This window comes from Oxyura jamaicensis, chromosome Z, assembly GCF_011077185.1.
Source record: "Oxyura jamaicensis isolate SHBP4307 breed ruddy duck chromosome Z, BPBGC_Ojam_1.0, whole genome shotgun sequence".
In the NCBI taxonomy this organism is placed as follows: Eukaryota; Metazoa; Chordata; class Aves; order Anseriformes; family Anatidae; genus Oxyura; species Oxyura jamaicensis.
The window spans coordinates 53,815,327-53,833,622 of record NC_048926.1 but is presented as its reverse complement, the minus strand read 5'-3'; the positions used below and the strand labels follow the sequence as shown (position 1 = coordinate 53,833,622).

Here is an 18,296-nt window from a genome sequence, read left to right as displayed (position 1 = left end):
GAGGGTGCACTCAATGCCCTCGTCCAGATCATTGATGAAGATGTTAAGGAGGACCGGCCCCAGCACCAAGCCCTGGGGGACGCCACTAGTGACTGGCCTCCAACTGGATTTGACTCCATTTACCACAACTCTTTGGGCCCGGCTATCCAGCCAGTTTCTAACCCAACGAAGCGTGCGCCAGTCCAAGCCAAGAGTCCAAGCCAAAATATCTTGGAATGCATCCAGAGGAGGGCAACAAATCTGGTAAAAGGGCTCAAAGACATGTCCTGAGAGGAGAGGCTGATGACACTTGGGCTGTCCAGCCTGGAGAAGAGGCCAAGAGGCGATCCCATAGCACTCTGCGACTCCCTGAGGAGGGGAAGCTCAGAGGCAGGTGCTGGTCTCTGCTCCCTGGTCACCAATGTGAGGGTGCGAGGGCACGGCACAAAGCTGTGCCAGGAGAGGTTTAGACTGGGCATTAGGAAGAAATTACTTACCATGAGGGTGGACAAACAATGCAACAGGCTTCCTAACAAGGAGTTTGGTGCCCCATGCCTGTCAGTCAGGCAGCTGGGCCTGATGACCTCTGATCCTATTATGCAGTAGGCTTACAGGTATTTGCTGGTGAGTACAGTTCAACCACCAGCAAGCACCTGTGTATCAAGACAGCTGCCACTGTGCAACTGAGACTTTCCTACCTACCATTCACTGCTTTGGAACAGTGGATTCCCTAGAAAGTTCCTCATCCAGTATAAGAAATTCAAATAACTCTTATTTCAAATAAAAAAGTTAAATATTCATACCTCTGAGGAACACCAGAAATCCAGAAAGGATCATCTAAAATGAGCTTTAATTAAACTGAGATTTGATGTGACGCTATTTTATTACACAGGACACTGAAACTTGTTCAAGTTGTATTTTGAAATCTAAATAAATTCTGCCTATATCTTGTTCCTGCTTCAATCCCTTTTCATGATTTTTTGCCCCATCTCCCTCTTTCTTCCTTTTAGCATTTTTTCCCATCTCATTTACCTCTCTCCATGCTACTGCCCACTGAACATTCTATCCATGTTGCAAAAGATAACTGTTTTAGTCAAACTGCGTTTACATTTTTGAAATACGTTAAGGGAATGATATCAGAAACTTGCAGAAAGGAGTGAGAGAAGTGAGTTCTTTTCTCTGAGAACTCCAACATGTTCAATGGCACATCTGTACGCAGCAAGTATAAAATGAGGCAGGCCATAGACTCTGCACTGTTGAATAAACGTTTTAGTAACTGGTGGATAACATTTGCAGGTCAGTCTTGTGTGGCATACACACAAGAGAAGCTAAACTTGAGGCCAAATCCAAAGCAAGCTTGCCCTGCTACAGGTTTCCCAAAGCACCGGGAATGGATTGCTTGCTCAGAATTATACCAGCATTTTCTGCATCAGCCTTCTTCCAATGCTATCGCAGCAAATGGTTCACAACAGTTTCATTTAGTTACAATCACAAGCAGCAATCATTTAAAAAAATGATAAGTATACAAAAGGAATGTATCATGTAGAAATGACTTCTCGAGTTTCAGTATATAAATCTCTCAGAAATACCGAATTATTTCATTCAACACATACACCTAGTGCAAGTCCAGTATTACTTCCAAACTAAAAAGTGGACATTCATTTTATTAACATCCAGCTTGCACTCAAAAAGTGTCAGAAAAGTGTCTTTTACAGAAAAAAGACTAGTTCATCACTCCGATGAATGTTCTGAAGTTCAGGACAGGAAGGAAGCAGTACTAGCTAACTACAGTTGACTGCCGTACAGTGAGGTATGAACACATTAAGAAACCCAAAGTGTTTTCCTAGGTGCAGTGAGCACAATAAATCACTGGAACAACCTCACCAATGATGTGGTAGAATCCCAGTCACTGGAGGTTTTTGAGATGCAATTGGACATGTAAGCTCCTTTTTCCCACGAGAGGTTGGGCCTGACAATATTTTGAGGACACTTCCAACCTGGGCTGTTCTATGATTCTATAAATAATTTTTATTTTTATTTTTTAAAAGGCAGCAAGGCTTAGACCATCCCTATAAGTATCAGTTCCTTTAAACTGCAGCTCCCCTCATAGCAGTTTTACTTTGCATTCAACTGAAGTTCCATGATCTACCAATTGTTACTAATTGAGAATCTGAATCAGAACGTTTCAGCTTGCAGTTGGCAAATGAGCAAGATGTCTAATAGGGCTTCTTTCTGGGATTTCTTACCTTCACAAAACAGAACACTTCATCTATGGAATTCAGAAATGGTATGGCCCAAGACTTGTCAGTACAACTCTGATGAGCGTGCAGATGTTCCACAAGTAAGAATCAAAGGCTTAAAGCACGGTGAGCTAGAACATACTGTTCACAACCTTGCCCAGTCAGGTCCTGAATGTCTACCGGTATGGAAATTCCACAAACTCTCTGGGCAAGTCATTCCAGTGTTTTATTTCCCTTACAGAAAAAAAAGTTTCCTTCGTTTAAACAAACATTCCCATATTTCAATTTACATCCTCTGCCTCTTAGCCATTTGCCAGGCACCACCAAGCACAGTCTGGTTCAACCTTCTTCATTTCCTTCCATCAGGTATTACATACATTGATTGATAAGGCCCCTGCTGAGTCTTCTCTCCAAGCACCCTCAGTCTCTCTCCTCGTATAACAGATGTTCCAACCCTTTCATCACCTGCATGGCCATTCACTCTACTCACGACACAATATCAATGTCTTCCTTACACTGGGAAGCCCAGAACAAGGCCCAGGACCACACATCATCTCACCATAACTGAGAAAAGAAAAAGGACTGACCTGCTAATGACTGCCTTCCTAATGAAACCCTGTATGCCACTGGCCTTCTTTCCACAAGGATGTATTGCTGCTTTCTGTTCAGCTTGACATGCTACACGACACTTTGACTTTCTCCACCAAGCTGCTCTCCAGCCTAGTACGCACACCACCTGTACTGTTGAATGCGATTACTTGTCTCTAACATTCCTCTTTGCTGCACTTCATGCAGTTCCTTTTAACCCCTTTTCTCCAGTCTGTTTTAATGGCAGCAAGCCCACCTGGCGTTATCATTCTCCTTGTTCTGTATTGTCTTCAGACTTGCTGAGGGGTGCGCTCTTGCATCCTCCAGGTCATTAATGAAGACATTAAGCAGTACTGGCCCTAGTGACAACCCCTGGGGCCTGCCACTAGGGACTTGCACCAGCTGGGCTTTGTCACTGATCACAACCCCGTGCCTGGCAGTTCAGCCACCTTTCAGTCCATTGCATTTACCAGTCATTTATCTAATCTACACCATACCAGTTTGTCTTTGAGTGCATTATGGGAGACGAACACATTAGCAAGGCTTTTAACAAGCTGAAGAACATGCAGTTCTCTCAATTCATCCACCAAGACAGACATCTTGTTGTAGAAAGAAGGCTGTCAGGTAGACAAAGCATGATTTCCACTTCATAAATCCATTGCCTTATCCTCTATAAATTATCAAATCCATGCCTTATCCTCTATAAATTTGGAAATGCTTTCCAGGAATATTTGCTCCATCATCTTCCCTAGGATCAAGGTAAAGCTGACTAGCTTGTAGTTACCTGGATTCTCCTGCTTGTCCTTCCTGAACACAGGAGTGACATTTGCTTTATTCCAGTCCTCAGGAACCTCCCCTTATCACCAAGGCCTGTCAAAGATTTTCAAGAACATTTAACAATGACATTGCCTAGTTCCTTCAGCACTTGTGGCTGTATCTCATCAGCCCCCCCCCCCCCCCGACTTTTATATATTCAGTTTAAATGTTTCCTACCTTGGTTCTCTTCCCCTAAAGGTAAGTTTTCCTTGTTCCACACTTCCCATAGGTCTCAGAAGTTTAGCATTCCTGAAGCCTGTTCTTACCAGTAAAGGCTGAGGCAAAAAAGGCACTCACTACCTCAGCCTTTTCCATGTCTTTTATCATCATGTCCACTACCCATCAAGCACCAGGCCCACATTTTCCCAGGTCTTTATTTTGCTACTAATGTACCCATGGAAGCACTTATTGCTTCCCTCTCCAATAGACTCCAGATAGGCTTGGATGTTCCTAATCTCAACCCTGCATATTCAGACAATGTGTATAATGCTCCCAGACTACCCAACTCTCCTTCTGCTTCTTGCATGTTTCTTTTTCATATCCAAGTTTCATATCCTTCCACACGTGCCTCCTGCCACCTCTGTTTGATTTGCTCCATGTGGATATTTCCTCCAGATGGTAGTGACATTGCTTTTTAGCTTGGAGGAGGTGATCTCTGAAGGAAAAAAATGTATTAACCAGAGCTTCTGAAGACTTCTTCTCTTCAGAACTGTATTCCTTGGCCTTCCTTCAGGAAGAGCAAGTCTGCTCTCCTAAGTCTAGGGTTGTGGTCCTGCTTTTTGCTTTGTTATATGCTTTCACAACCCATGGTTGCTGAAGATGAGGCTGACCGTGACCTTCATGTTCCCAACCATTTCCTTGTAAGTATCAAATCCATCATGGTACCCTCCTTTGTAAGTCTGTGCCCTTCTGAGTTCTCCTTCCATTCTTCTCTGTACATTAATCCTGCCCCATAAGTTCTCAACAGGCTAATCATCTACTCCTATGCAGAGCTCCATTTGCTGCCATTTATCCATGCCTATGGACTACAGGCAGCATTCGTCACTGACTTTGTGACTTCCCCTTTAATATTTTGAGGTCCTGAAGTAACCACAACAACAAAACTTAACACTAAACAAACAGCAAGGCATCTCTTCTCCCTGCCAATCTTAATGGTCCTAAGCAAACCTTCCTATGGTGTATATTAAGCTACAGGCTTAGACATCTAGGATCCTGTAAGAACAAGACACCCTAAGAAGTGTACAGAACACAAAGAATTCACCCTAAGACCACATAGAAAGGACTTGGATCTGATTCCATGTTACTGACACTCTGTTACTGGATGGAAAGGATGTCATCATGGGTGCTTTCCAGTGGAGTAGCACCTCTAATAGCAGTTCACGGTCACAAGCAAGTAGCATAAAATTCTTCACATTTTCATCCTGAGCTATTTTAACTTCACTTCTCAAATGAAGGCTACAAGTTGAAATAAATCTGTTGCTGGACAAAAATACAGATGACATAAAACAGAAGCTTCAGTCTCCTTCACCAGCTCTTGCAGAAATAGATGGAGCTCTGTGTCAGAATTTTCGATTCTGAACCCCACCAACACGGTGAGTTTCCTCACTTGAGCCATTCACAGGGGCAAAAGTATCAGAACAGATGGAGCATGCATCCTACTATCAACACGTCACTATCACTGGCAGTACTTGTTTAGTTAGACACCCAGTTGGGGTTTAATTATGATTAGAAGCCATGATGTTGAAAGATAATTCATTCTTGATCTACAATGGTCATCTTGCTGAACTTAATATTGTTTTCCACTTTAAGTACTCATAGTTGCAACAACACAGCTTTACATTCCTATCCAGTTGTTTCTTTGATTCAACAGATTGGAAGTCAAATGACAAAGACTTCAAGTTTCACAGTCACTTGAAGACAACAATATTTTCTAATGTCCATAGTAAAGTATTCCCTTTGACCTCTGACTACTCTCTTTTATTCATATAATGACATTGACTTTCTTATTTATGTTGCAGTTTGCAACATGCTTCTTAAACAAATACAACATTTTGCTAGAACAGACTTTTTTTTTAAACCTTGATTTTTATTCCTTCCTCCTAACACATACACACGTACACAGTTATGCGTATTTTTATTAGCAATTTTGCAGTTAACTAGGTTCTCACTCCAAGTAAATTTACACAGAAGAAAGAACTGGGAAAAAAAAAACTCATCCTAAATTATATCCAAGCGTTACTTGAGGTATCTTTTCTAAACCTGAAAATTCATTCCATTATGTTTTTCTTTCAAACAGTGCTCAGGATTAGTGCAGATCCTTATGTTGGATACCTCACAAATAGAACATATGAAAACAATGAGATTTAACTATACTGGCAGTTTTACTTTAATTTTACTCCATCATTACTTCTGCTCTTTCATCTACTTAAGAGTACTGGCCATTAAAAAAACTCTATTCAGAAGCAGTGTGCCAGAGTAGACACTAAAGACTGAACTCAGCAAAATTTCTCTGAATACTGCTCTCAATTAAATAGCTAATTTGAATACTATATGCCTGAACTTAAAAGCGCAAACTGTATCATATTGTTAGGTAAACATCCTCTTGTATATTGTTTTTTTAGATGATTTACCTTTTTCATAGGCAGGTGTATTTTCTTTGAGCAGACTGCTAAGCTGGAATCCATTCAAGTGCAAGAAACGTAGTTGTTCCCTCATTGTCTTGCCTCCTACAACTGGCAATATAAGGTTCCCAACACTGTTTCTTGAAATTGGTAGACCAAGACCTACTGCCAGTGTACTAGCCAAATCAGTTTGTTGCACAAGTTCAGGTTGTGTTAGAGGACCTAGAACCAAAAAGATGAAAAAAAAAAAAAAAAGTATTTCAATTACAGGCCCCTTCTATTTCTATAGCAAGAGAGACATCTTTTTATTTTAAACATATGTCCACTGTCCTTAGATCAACTACTTAAAGTGATCTAGAGTGTTCTTCTTTGTTGTAAAACTAAAACTTATTCAATTTTCAGCAAGTACCACTCTTCAATGTAAGCAATTACTGTAAACACAATGTGAACATTATACAAGTACAAATATTGGAAGAGATTGTCCAGGATACCACCTTACCAATATCATGTTGTAGTTTACATCCTGAGAAGGTTTGATAACTTATATTAGAAAGAATAGAAAATACTACAGTAGGCTGATTTTATGCATGAATGAAGAATGAGAATCTAAAATAGTGCTTGCAGCATTCTAGAAGCTTTTTGATATAATTAAATCTTTAGCTGTTGTCATACCAGGCTGCTAGGCAAACAGAATCAGAGGTCAGGTTAAGGAACGTTGAGGCCCAAATGCTGGAGCTCTGCACAGGCAAACCCTGTGATTTTAAAAGGTTCTGTGCAGGATCCCATTACCTGACTGCAGTTTTCAGGATTAACCTTCAGTTTCACAGACTTCTATACATCCATGTGAGATACTTCAGTAAGGTAAGCAAACATTTAAGATTGCAATGACAATTGTTGCTTCCTGTGCCTTACTAGTTACATAACAGTTTTTCTATTCCATGTTTACTTAGTTCTCTTTGCAAATCTAGGCATTAAGTGTTATGATTTAAGTACGTGAAAAAAAAATGATACACAGCATTTATTACTCTCAACGCTCCCTTTAAGAACATTAGAACTTCATCTCTCATTTCTCATCTAGTTGTAATTAATCCCATCCTTGTTTAGAATGCCATCTATAATCCCTAAATACTCTCTACATGAGTGCCTATACATCAGCAATTTTCAGATTTCATCTTTAAAGGCAAGTTTTTAACTGGTCAAAAAAGCCCCAAAACCAACTACATTTAGTCAACCATGGGTGGCATCTCTGTAGAAGGCTACACAAGTAATGTTCTGACTATACATTAAATACGAAAACCCACAGGATTACCATTTTGAGGTTTACCATATTAATGGCAATACGTTTTGTTTACAGTAGGATCATAAGGAGCAATCACTAGAATTTTGACTGCTATAACAATAAGAAGCAACCTGCTGAGAATTTACATGGTTACTATTACAAATCACAGACTTGATCAAAAAAAAAACAGTTGACTAGATATGTTTCATTATATTGTAAGAAATTGCATGTTCAGATTAACCACCACAGAAACTAACACAATTGACTAAGAGTTTTCATTTACAGAATCAACACACTAATGGGCTGGTTGTCAACACATACCAGTGACATTTATAAAGCAAAAACTGATCTGAGAGCTCCGGTAAGCTCTTCACTTTGTTTTGTTTTTATATGTGAGGAGTTCAAGGACTCCTCAAGCAATCCTTTCTATTCCAGCTGGATACAGTTTCACAAGTGATAGACAGATAAGTGTACTTTCACTGTGCTGCAGGAACATCCAGCAAAATAAGCAAGGCAAGGTTCCGCAAGCAGGAAATCAGATGGAAATGGGCAAGAGGCAGAATGAAAGGCAGGAGAAGTATTATGTTGAAGAAAATGTTCACTCCTAGAACTACATTTCACTGATTCACTGAGTCAAGGAGTTTATTTAAGCCAGATGCTAGGCTAAAGGTTGTGCTAGACACACCAATCCCTTCTTTCCTCTTACCTTAACCTATATTAAGCAAGTAGAAAATGAGCTTCAGAAGCAGACAACCTCACATTAATGATTTAAAATGAACTGTCTGGCCAATACAGTAAATATACTTTGTGCTCCATGTTCTTTCCTTAGATGCTTATTAATCAATGGTTCTGTTTTCTCTGCTTCATCGCTCTTCCTTTCATAAGGGCAATCCTTCCTCTTTCCTGTTATTCTCAGCATAAGAAATTGGCATTTATTCTTCACTCCTGGACATATAAGACGGAAGAATGGAGGCCAGGAAAATATTCTGACCAAGACAGACAAAGCTTAAAACTCACTTCAAACATTTCAGTTATAATCTAATCCGTTTACCAGTATCCCATGATCCTGACAACAAGAGATCTCATTAGCTCTGAACACTCAAGTAGGTCAGTTCTGCAAAAGGTTGTAATCTGAGAAATACCTAGTTCTGTCTGTGGTTACACAGGCTAAGCTGCAGTTTCAGCATGACACAGATGCAAACTCCAGCTAAACACAGAGATCACACAGAACATGTGGGATCTTGCCAGATACATGCACAATGAACCAACCGTGAGCTAAATTCCAGCACTGCCAGGGTGATAGCACACTACAACCATGGTACTTTTCAGGAAAAAATCTAGAGCTAATATAAATTAAACATGAAAACATGTTCTAAAAAGTTCAGTTAACCAAGTTTTTTTTTGATCCTTACCACTTCTCTTTTCAAAAGCAGAGCTGATAAACAGCAGTGGTGTGTGCACTTCACCTTCTGAAGAACCACCATGACTACCTGTTTCAGACATCCCATGATCCCCACAAACAACCAGCAAACTCGGCAGAGAAGCCTCTCCTTCCTGCAAACCACAGAAATCTAAGTTAGTGTAAGAAGAATATGTATACATATAATGCCCCGTTATCTTTATCCATTTCATGCATAGATACTTGTTGAAACGAATTCAGTTTTCAGGACTGGCTCACATCACACAGAGCAGATTACCAGAGATGTCTGCAGCTAAATGTTATGCATCAATACTTGTTTTTAAAACTTAAGGCATATATATGTGTCATTATATAATGAACACTACAAAGAAGCTTTCTAAAAGAAGAAAAACAAAAACACAACCCATTTACAGAGTCAGAAGAACCTGACTGAGAGATTAGATAAAGGTTCTCATACTTCGTGGAAAAAAAAAAAACAGGAGCGCAGTAGCACTGACAGAGAAATTTGTTTTCCCCAGCTGAAGTGTCTTCAGCTTTATTGAGGTTTTAATAAAATATAAATTTTAAAATATTAGTATTAAAATATTAATTTGATAAACCTATTTTATAAATCCTACAATAAGCAATGGGTTAAAGAAGATTTGAGCAGGGTCAAAGAAAATAAACTACATTAGTAAGACAAACAGAAAATTAATTATACGTTTCCATTTTAGATTGTGAGTTTTAAACTCAAACATGGACTAAGGAAATGTTAGAAGTAAGTTAAATTTGCATTTCTTCTCCAATCTTTCAAGTGTCTTTGGGGTAGAAAACTGATGTGACTTATGTCAAATCATGTCTATATTTCTGAAGACAGACGAACAGAAGCATAAGTGAGGTCTGTCCAACAGCTCTGAGGTAACAAATCAAAGATGACAGAAAATAAATATCATCATTCCAAAACAAAGTCAATAGTGATTACCAGTACCACTTATACACATAAGCAAAGTACCTTCATTCTTTCCATATTCTAGAACTAATATAAAGCCTTGCATATGTTGGCAAAAGAGTAACATACAAGCAAACAGTGCCAAAACCACCACCCTACACATGAGATTATAACCTCTACCATCAAGAATTTAACCTCTCCTTTAATTTAATGCTATCCTCTTGTCTGAAAAGACGAGTGAAATTTTAAGTGTACCTATTCCGAAATGCAGTTGCCTACAACAAACAAACTGCAGACCACTTGGAATTAGGCTACGGTATTTCAACATCCAGGGTATTTAGATAAGTGACATCCTGTGTCTCCAGCTCTCCAAAGAGATGCAGATTTGATAATGTAATGTAATGATAATGTAATGTGCTATGTTTAGCATACGAAGAAATGCTGTCTACAACCACCAGTTCTACTTGATACTTTTCAGTATCTGAGAATTAAGCGTACCTTCAAATCATAAAAATGAGTGACATAGCTATATATACACCTATTATTCCTTCCGGTGAATTTCATTACTGGAAAATCACACCAACTACTGTAATTATTCATGATCAATAAGAGAATTTTGGCTTGTGTTCCTTCCCTCTTCCTGCACATCAAGGGGCAGTTATTTCCCACAGCTGTTCAGAAGAGACAGTTGTTACTGAGGTCAGCTAGCAAATCCTTAAATGCTACACTGTATTGTTAAGTGGAGAATGCATGGGGAAGGAAAAAGAACAATGCTCACTTTGGTCTAGGAATAAACGACTACCCCTGAACAAGCAATTGTTTTGAGAATATTAATGCAATGCTATTCTATAAATAACACACTTTGATCTCAGAACAAGATACATTACCTTTGAAAGAAGGGAAATATGAATCTTCTTCAGGATGTTATCCATTTCACGAAGTTTTGGTCCCACTAGTGGGCTGTTTGGCCCAGTCACATGGCCAATATGGTCCAATCCTAGGTAATGTAATATTAGGAGATCCCAGTCTTCTCTCTTTAACACCCTGTCCAAATGTCTGGTAACATTATCATCAACCTCAGAAATAAAGGGAAAACAATTAGAAAAATAATTTCCTGCTTATAAAAAGCATAGAAAGATTAGCTCTCAATAGCCATTAAAGTTCTGTAGAAGCTGATGAGAACTAAAGCCACTCAAATTTAAAAGAAAAAAATACATGGATTGTTTCAATGCCAGAGTCAAAGATTCTGTCTTAGAAAAGATCGTTCACCACATTTCAATTCCTTCTGCTTGTGAAGGGTCGTATTACATACAAAGAGAGAAAACAGAATTGACATGCTTCCACAGACACTTTTAAAACAAGACATCTTGAGTCACTTTCATCCTTTACACTCCTGATTCATCAATTCGGAGAAGCAGATACAGCTCTTTGGAGCTTGGAAGCAAAGGAATAAAAAAGCCCTCCTGATCTTTCAATTCATTTTTTTGCTACTATGTAAACACAAATGGATTTCATTTACTGTGACAAAAAGAGCTGACTACATAGGAAGAAAGAAGGAAGAATCAGAAAATGCTGTTTGGGGACTACCTCGTAAGTTCTCCTGCTTAGGTTGACATCCCATTTTTTGTTGCATAAATATTTTTAATATCTAGAGGAAATAGAAACTTTGCACATGCAACATTACTTTGTTGACTTTGTTGGATATAACTATCTGAAAAAAGCTGTAAAATGCTATGTCTTTAATGGTCTCTCACTCAGAAAGCACAAAAAACATATGAAGCGTTGAGAGCTACGTAAACACAGACCCAGCAGCATATTTGCATTTTTTCCACATTGAAGCTTCCAGCAGGCTTTCTTAACATAACCAATTAAAAGTAACTTCCATTCATATTAGGCCTAACTTCCTTAAATACGATAATAAAATACTGATGTCAGCAGCACCAGATTAAGGGCCTGAGGTTCTGCAAATCAAAGGTTCAAAATACAAACTAGAACTGCCAGCCCACTGACTCATTTAGTATGCCCAGAATAAGAATTTTCACAGCTTGTTTTCTCTCCTGCTTATGTTCCCTCTTTGCTAACATACTGAAATTCTGCCCATCTTGCACCTACAAAAGCAATACTATAGAAAGGATGGACCTGGGAGAATTAGGAGGCCTTTTAAAGATGGCCTTTATTAATAAAAAATGTGATAGGAAACTGGACCATGAATAGCGGCATTTTTAAACAAACTGTAACAAACACAATTTATTATTGTTTATCCAAACATTTCTGCACTGCATATGCAGTGCAGAAATCCTTAGCTACATGTTATCAATACTGAAAATATACAACCCAATTTCTGTTTAATTGCCATGTTCACATTTCTGAACAAGAACAGTTTCACTCATTTTCAGATGTCACTATGTGTTCATGCATACATTACTTAACTTGAGATTATAAAAAGCCTCTCACCTCTGTAAAATCTGACACAAAGAAGGATGTTGTTCCATCATATTCCACAAAATGCTTTGGAAACAATTTGACCCAAGTATCATCACCATAAAAGATTATTCTTTTCCCAGCTGTTTTTGCCTGCCAAATCAGATTGTCATCCAACAGAGCAGGAGAGTTGAGGTTCACAACAACATCAATGAAGCCAGGAATGCTACCAGTCATCAAAGCCTGCACAAAAGAAGAAAAGAAAAAGAGCTGTATTAACAGTACCTAAGAATTTTGCAGTATTTAGAATAAAAAAAAAATAGCATAAGAGGAAGTAATGAAGCAGAGAGGAAAGTGACTACACTTTCAATAAAGAAATACAGTAAAGTAAAAACAGACATGACACTATATGCACTATATGTCAACTGTAACAACACGCTGCTAGTTGACATCAGAAATACTACTTGCTTAAAAGAAAAGTAAATATAATATTTTCTTAACTAGTGGGTAGCAAAAACACTTTTTAACCCAGTTGAAATTTGTTTCATTTATCAGTTCAGCTAAACACCAATAAGACTGTTTAGATGGCCTAAGTAAAACTAACGTAGCACAACACTGAAAATGGTAGCACAGTCAAAACAGAAATGAAGAATTTTCTGGGAAAATGCAATGAAGTCCACCTATCAAGAGCTACTAGATTATTTTCCCTTCACTCTCTCACTGGCCTTCCAAAAGCTCTGTATCTCAGCTTATCCATGAACAAAATGCCACTCAGATCCACCACTGGCAGGCCCAGATGATCAAATATTTTGATGACACAGCCAAAATCCATCATTCAGTTACCTTGAACTTGGCACAATTTTCTTTTTAAAGTCTGCAAAAACATCCCTACGATAATACAAATTTACAACCAGCTAGGCTTCCTGTCAAAAGTCACAAGAACACAATGAGAAACACCAACAAAAATGCTCTTGGATAGAAGACAACTGGAAAATTTGATGGCTGTGAGGCTGCCTTCCCAAGATTACAAAAGAACAGATTACATCAGTCATTTAAACCAGCACCACAGTCCCAACTGCCCTTATCTAATTCTCAGAGATCTTCCTACTACAGCGCTACCAAAAAAGGAATAAAGCAAGGCAAAGTGTCTTAAGTGGAAGCTACCACCAATCTCTCTGCTTTCCTTTAACGCCTAGCCTTTTCTTCAGGAAGAACATCTGGGTCCCAGCAAATCAGAATTCCATCACTTGCACCACTACAGCAAATTAAGTTCCAGCTATAAGTTGAGCAAACCCACTATTTATGCCAGTCTGAGCACATGAAACACACCAGCCTTCCCAGTTTTCTCAAAAGAAAACACCCTAAAGGGAAACAAACCACGTACCTTAATCCGAGGCATAGTCACGGTGGGTGGCTTCGCTTCAGCAATGAAACTGTAGGACGTTCCTTTTTCAATAACTTGTGTAGTGTAAGGCATGAACTGTTTACCTTTGGATCCAAAGACAAAGTCATCTCTCAAAGCATCTATCAGGACAATGACAACTTTTTTGAAAAGTGGTGGTGGAATTTTGGTCCAGTTAGAAACCGCTCCTAAAGAACAACAATGCACAAAAAAAGGTATATACAGTTACCAACAAATTTTAATTTTTGAAAGACACAAAATGTGGCACCACAAAAGCGTGTGCCACTGAGTTCTTTATTAATTCTACATTTAGAACCAAGAAGGTGCAAAGAGTGGCAAGCATTAGAAGTAATCGGAGGAATTTGAGTTTTCAGGCCATACAGCATAGGAACGACATAAAAACAGAACTAAAAAAAGTCACATTAGGAAAAAACAAACAAACAAACAAACAAAAAAAAAACAGAAACACAGAATGAATGGAGTTCAATTGTGAGAACCAAGGAAGAACTCCAGAACAAAGTTCAAAGCAGTAAGAAGGGATAGCTTCAACCTTCTCTGGTAAATTTAGTAAGACTGAACTATGAATCTCCAGCAGATAACTTTTGTTAGAAAAGACAGGCAGCGTTCACCTGGGCTAATACCCAATCCAGGAGAAAACACACTGGGACAAAGATGGAAGCAGAGTAGATCCTATCCATAGATCTCTACCCAGACAACACTGCAGTGGATCAACTTGTTAGTACATGCATTGAGTCCATTTATTTTTTTACACTATCCTAGAGTAAAATGTGTTCCTGAATAAGTGGCTGACAAAAATTGGGACAGTCATACATAATCGTGTCTAACAAAAGAACCTCAAAAACAAGCTCAGAAGCTTTACTTTTGGTTACATAGATAGCATCAATAAAGTGACATTCACAAACTCACCAGTGACAGAGATTTCTGCAGGTAAGGAAATTGGAGATGGGGGCACAGCAGGGGGAAGGAAGAAACCTCAGCAACAAAAGCACTAACTCCCAGCAACCTTGATTAAAAATGCAATGATGTTTTTTTCAAGGATTTGAATTATCAAACTGGCAGGTTTGCCGTGGCTCTGAGTGAAAAACAAGAAGGCAGAACTGAATGTGCTATTCTGTTACACAAATGAGCAACACCTACCCATTTGCCTAGGAAAACAAAACTAGCTGGACACCATCTCACAAATGCACGTCCTCCACTTATACGACAGCAGTGCTGATACTACACAGAATTAACCCCCCTCCTACAGAGGTACTCGTCCATATGTCAAGGTGTAAAGGAAGGCGAAGTCGATTACAAGCCATCTAAAGTTTCTTATTGTATGACAGCTACAGCAATGGTACGTGGCATGCTTATCTATCCCTGGCAACGTTATTTACAAAAGTTACTTTACATGAAGCTGAATTTCTGTAAGCAGTGAACAAAACTACAGGTTCTACCAAAAACTTATTAAAATGATGCACTGCAAGGACTGACTATTATCCAAGCAACTAGAGAATGTTATCAGTTGTCTCAAAGAGAAGCGGGCATGGATCCAATGGCAGTCAGGGCTCACAAAGGGAAACATTCAGGAAAGACAGAAGCACTGGAGAAACGTTCTCTTTTGAACAGATCTGAAGTAAAGCGAAAGCCTTCTGTATCGTGGCCTACTGAACTGTAAAGGTAGGGTGTTGCTTACAAGCCAGACCAAGAGATCACGCTACATGCAAACTCTAACCCAAGAACTATAGGTAAGGAATATCTTTATACCAGCTCAGTTTTTCAGTGTTCCTGCCTGCCTGACACTGGCACTCGGTGATCTGGTTTACACAACCTCTGTCTGCTCCTTTGTGCGAGTCGGGCGAGCCTGTCCCAACACGCGTACCACCACGCACCTGGAAGAATTACCTACACCACGCAGCAAGCAGCTGCAGCACGGCAGTGACAGCCCTGTTCCACAAGGCTGACCGTAAGCAGACGTCCTGAACCAGAGTTTCACACGGCCGAAACACGGCTCAGCCCAGGCGGCCCCTGAACACCACGTCCCACCCCATAGGTTCCACACGCTGGAGGACAGCTCTCTGCCAAGCACACCTTCCTGCGCCGGGCGTTATTGCCACACGATCTGTGCCAGGGCATACAAGGCAGATGAGCATCAGCACAGACTCTTCATTAACCAGGTGACTGAAAAATGGAAAGTTTCATGATTTTGAGTAAGGAATATGGCAGGACCTGAAAAAAAAACGTGCTTTCAGATAAACACTAACAGGCACCGTGCCTTTGGCAATGTGGAAACCCTTCTCGGTACAGCTGCCCTCCTCACTGCTGAAGTGCCAAAGCCTCACTCAGGTGGCTCTGAGGCACTTCGACCCTGCAGGGAGCATCACCGAAGCAGCACTCTTCTTCGAACCAGCGAATTACCCGAACCAGCGCCTGCTCCCGCCGCCACTTGCTGCAAACAGATCCCACTGACAGAGCACCAGCGTGAGGGCAGCACTGGGGGTAGGGGAATGAGGCTGAAGACCCCAAAGCGCGCCCCCGAACCCCAGCCCCTGACAGTTAAGGCTCCTCGGGGCTGCGGGTGCACGTCCGCACGGATGAAAAGAACCATAAAAATAACGAATCCAAGGAAGCCGGCGGCTTACCTGGTCCCGGCGGGGCGGGCTCGGCGGGGCTCTCCCCGCGGCTGTCGCCGCGCGGCCGGGCGCGCACGGTGAGGGGGAAGAAGCCGCGCAGGAAGATGGCGACGCCCAGGGCCTGCAGCAGCAGGCAGCCGGCCGCCAGCACCCCCGAGCGCAGCCGCATCCCGCGCCCCCGGCCCCCGGCCCGCTCCCGCTGCCCTGCTCCGGGCACGGCTCCCGGCTTCCGCTCGCCCCGCCCACGCCTCGCTCGCGGCCAATCGGAGGCCGCCGCACCTGCCTGCCCTGCCCTGCTATTGGCCGCCGGCCAGGCGGTGCCCCCCTCCCACCGAGGGGCGCGGCGCGGAGGCGGAAGTAGAGGCCGGATCTGGTGACATGGGGAGGGGGCGAAATGGCCGCCTACGGGGCGGCGGAGGGGTCAGCGGGCGTGTCGGGAGCGAGGACGGGGCGGCGCAGCCCGCTGCGGCGAGGGCGCAGGGCCGAGCGATGTGGCGCCCGTGAGCTGCCCGGCCGTGGGGCCTGGTGGCGGCGGGTGAGGCCATCCTGACCCGGGGCTGAGCCCAAGGCTTGGCCAGAGTTACATTAGCGACATGACATGACATGAAACGTAACAAACAGAATGTAACGTAACCGTAACATAACCATAACGCGCCCCGTCTCCTCTTTTCCTCCACATACCCATACATACCCTCACTAGCCCGTCTTTTCCTCCACAGCCTTTTCTCTGTGCAGTCTGAACCCTTTCACATTGGTGCAACCTGTGCTACAAGCCCATGTTTGCTCCAGAAATAAACAGCACCGGCAGGTCTTTCCTCTAGAGTCAGAGCCATTAGGGTTGGAAAAGCCCTCCAAGACCACCTGGTCCAGCCACCCCCCTACCACCAATGTCACCCACCAAACCCTGTCCCCAGGCACCACGTCCAGCCTCTCCTTGAGCACCCCCAGGGACGGTGACTCAACCACCTCCCTGGGCAACCCGTCCCCGTGCCCGACTGCTCTTTCTGAGAAGAAATGTCTCCTCATTTCCAACCTGAACCTCCCCTGGCACAAGCTGGGGCCATTCCCTCTGGTCCCATCACCAGTTGCCTGTGAGAAGAGGCTGACCCCGGTGACAGGCTAGGAAGGAAATGAAGTCAGTTATGGGTGTTGGCCAAGTGGAATCTTTTCTCACCCTTTTTTTTGGAAAGGAAACACTGTAGCAGACATATCATGACAGATGAAAGAAGATAAACGAGTAGAAAAGAAGGCTTAAAAGTTAATTTTCTGGAAACTGTCTTGCTGTGTTCACTGACAAAGGGAGATAGCTGCAAAACTCAGAATTTCATTCTCCCAAGTAATACTACTTCTCATCTCTACTTAAAGTGTTTCTGTAGGCCTCACGTTTTTGCTAGAAAGACATGGCACGTTCTTTGCCGCATACATAACGGCTCGAGCCTTTCCAGTGAGCTGCAGGTTCTCCCCCAGTCTGGCAGGTACAGTGCCCAGCCAGCCACAGTCTGCCTGCGCCACTCCCTGTCCTGGGCTTAGCTCACCGTGGTCTGTGCAAAGCCGCGTCACGACTTGATGCCCGTGTGACATTTCACAGCCAGCATCCCACATATATGTACACGTTGATGCATTTCTACAGCACCGTGTAGTTGAGCACTAGGGCAGTTTTCCTCCTGAGCCGCTTTCCACGACAAAGAGTAACGTCTGCGTTGCGGTCTGCATTATGGAAAGACAGGCCACATGCATTGTACCGTGCTTTTAAAATATTTTCCTACTTGTTCTTGTGCTTGTTCTCAGACTGCTTAACACTTCCAAGTGCTAAGAAGATGCAAAGCCATTACGCTAAAAGTATTTTTTTTAAAAAAAAGCATTTTTGTATTTACAGTTGTCAGCTTATTTTCAGAAGCACAGCCTTCAAAGTCCCATGTGCATTAACACTCAGTAAATAACAGCAGCTGAATGAAATTGCCTTGTGCAA

At 41.7% G+C, this 18,296-nt stretch overlaps 1 protein-coding gene across 1 annotated transcript in view; it reads right to left on the bottom strand.

The window, feature by feature from the left end:
• Positions 1-16,571, bottom strand: part of PIGG (phosphatidylinositol glycan anchor biosynthesis class G) — an 84,904-nt gene extending 68,333 nt beyond the window's left edge. The window contains exons 1-7 of the mRNA XM_035309956.1: positions 16,337-16,571; positions 13,677-13,882; positions 12,326-12,535; positions 10,759-10,947; positions 8,936-9,077; positions 6,220-6,466; positions 4,454-4,568 (exon numbers count right to left, since the gene is read on the bottom strand). Of these exons, the coding sequence (XP_035165847.1) occupies positions 4,454-4,568; positions 6,220-6,466; positions 8,936-9,077; positions 10,759-10,947; positions 12,326-12,535; positions 13,677-13,882; positions 16,337-16,496 (1,269 nt within the window). The 5' untranslated portion in view covers positions 16,497-16,571. The remainder of the gene's footprint in view (positions 1-4,453; positions 4,569-6,219; positions 6,467-8,935; positions 9,078-10,758; positions 10,948-12,325; positions 12,536-13,676; positions 13,883-16,336) is intronic.
• Between the last annotated feature and the right edge of the window lie 1,725 nt (positions 16,572-18,296).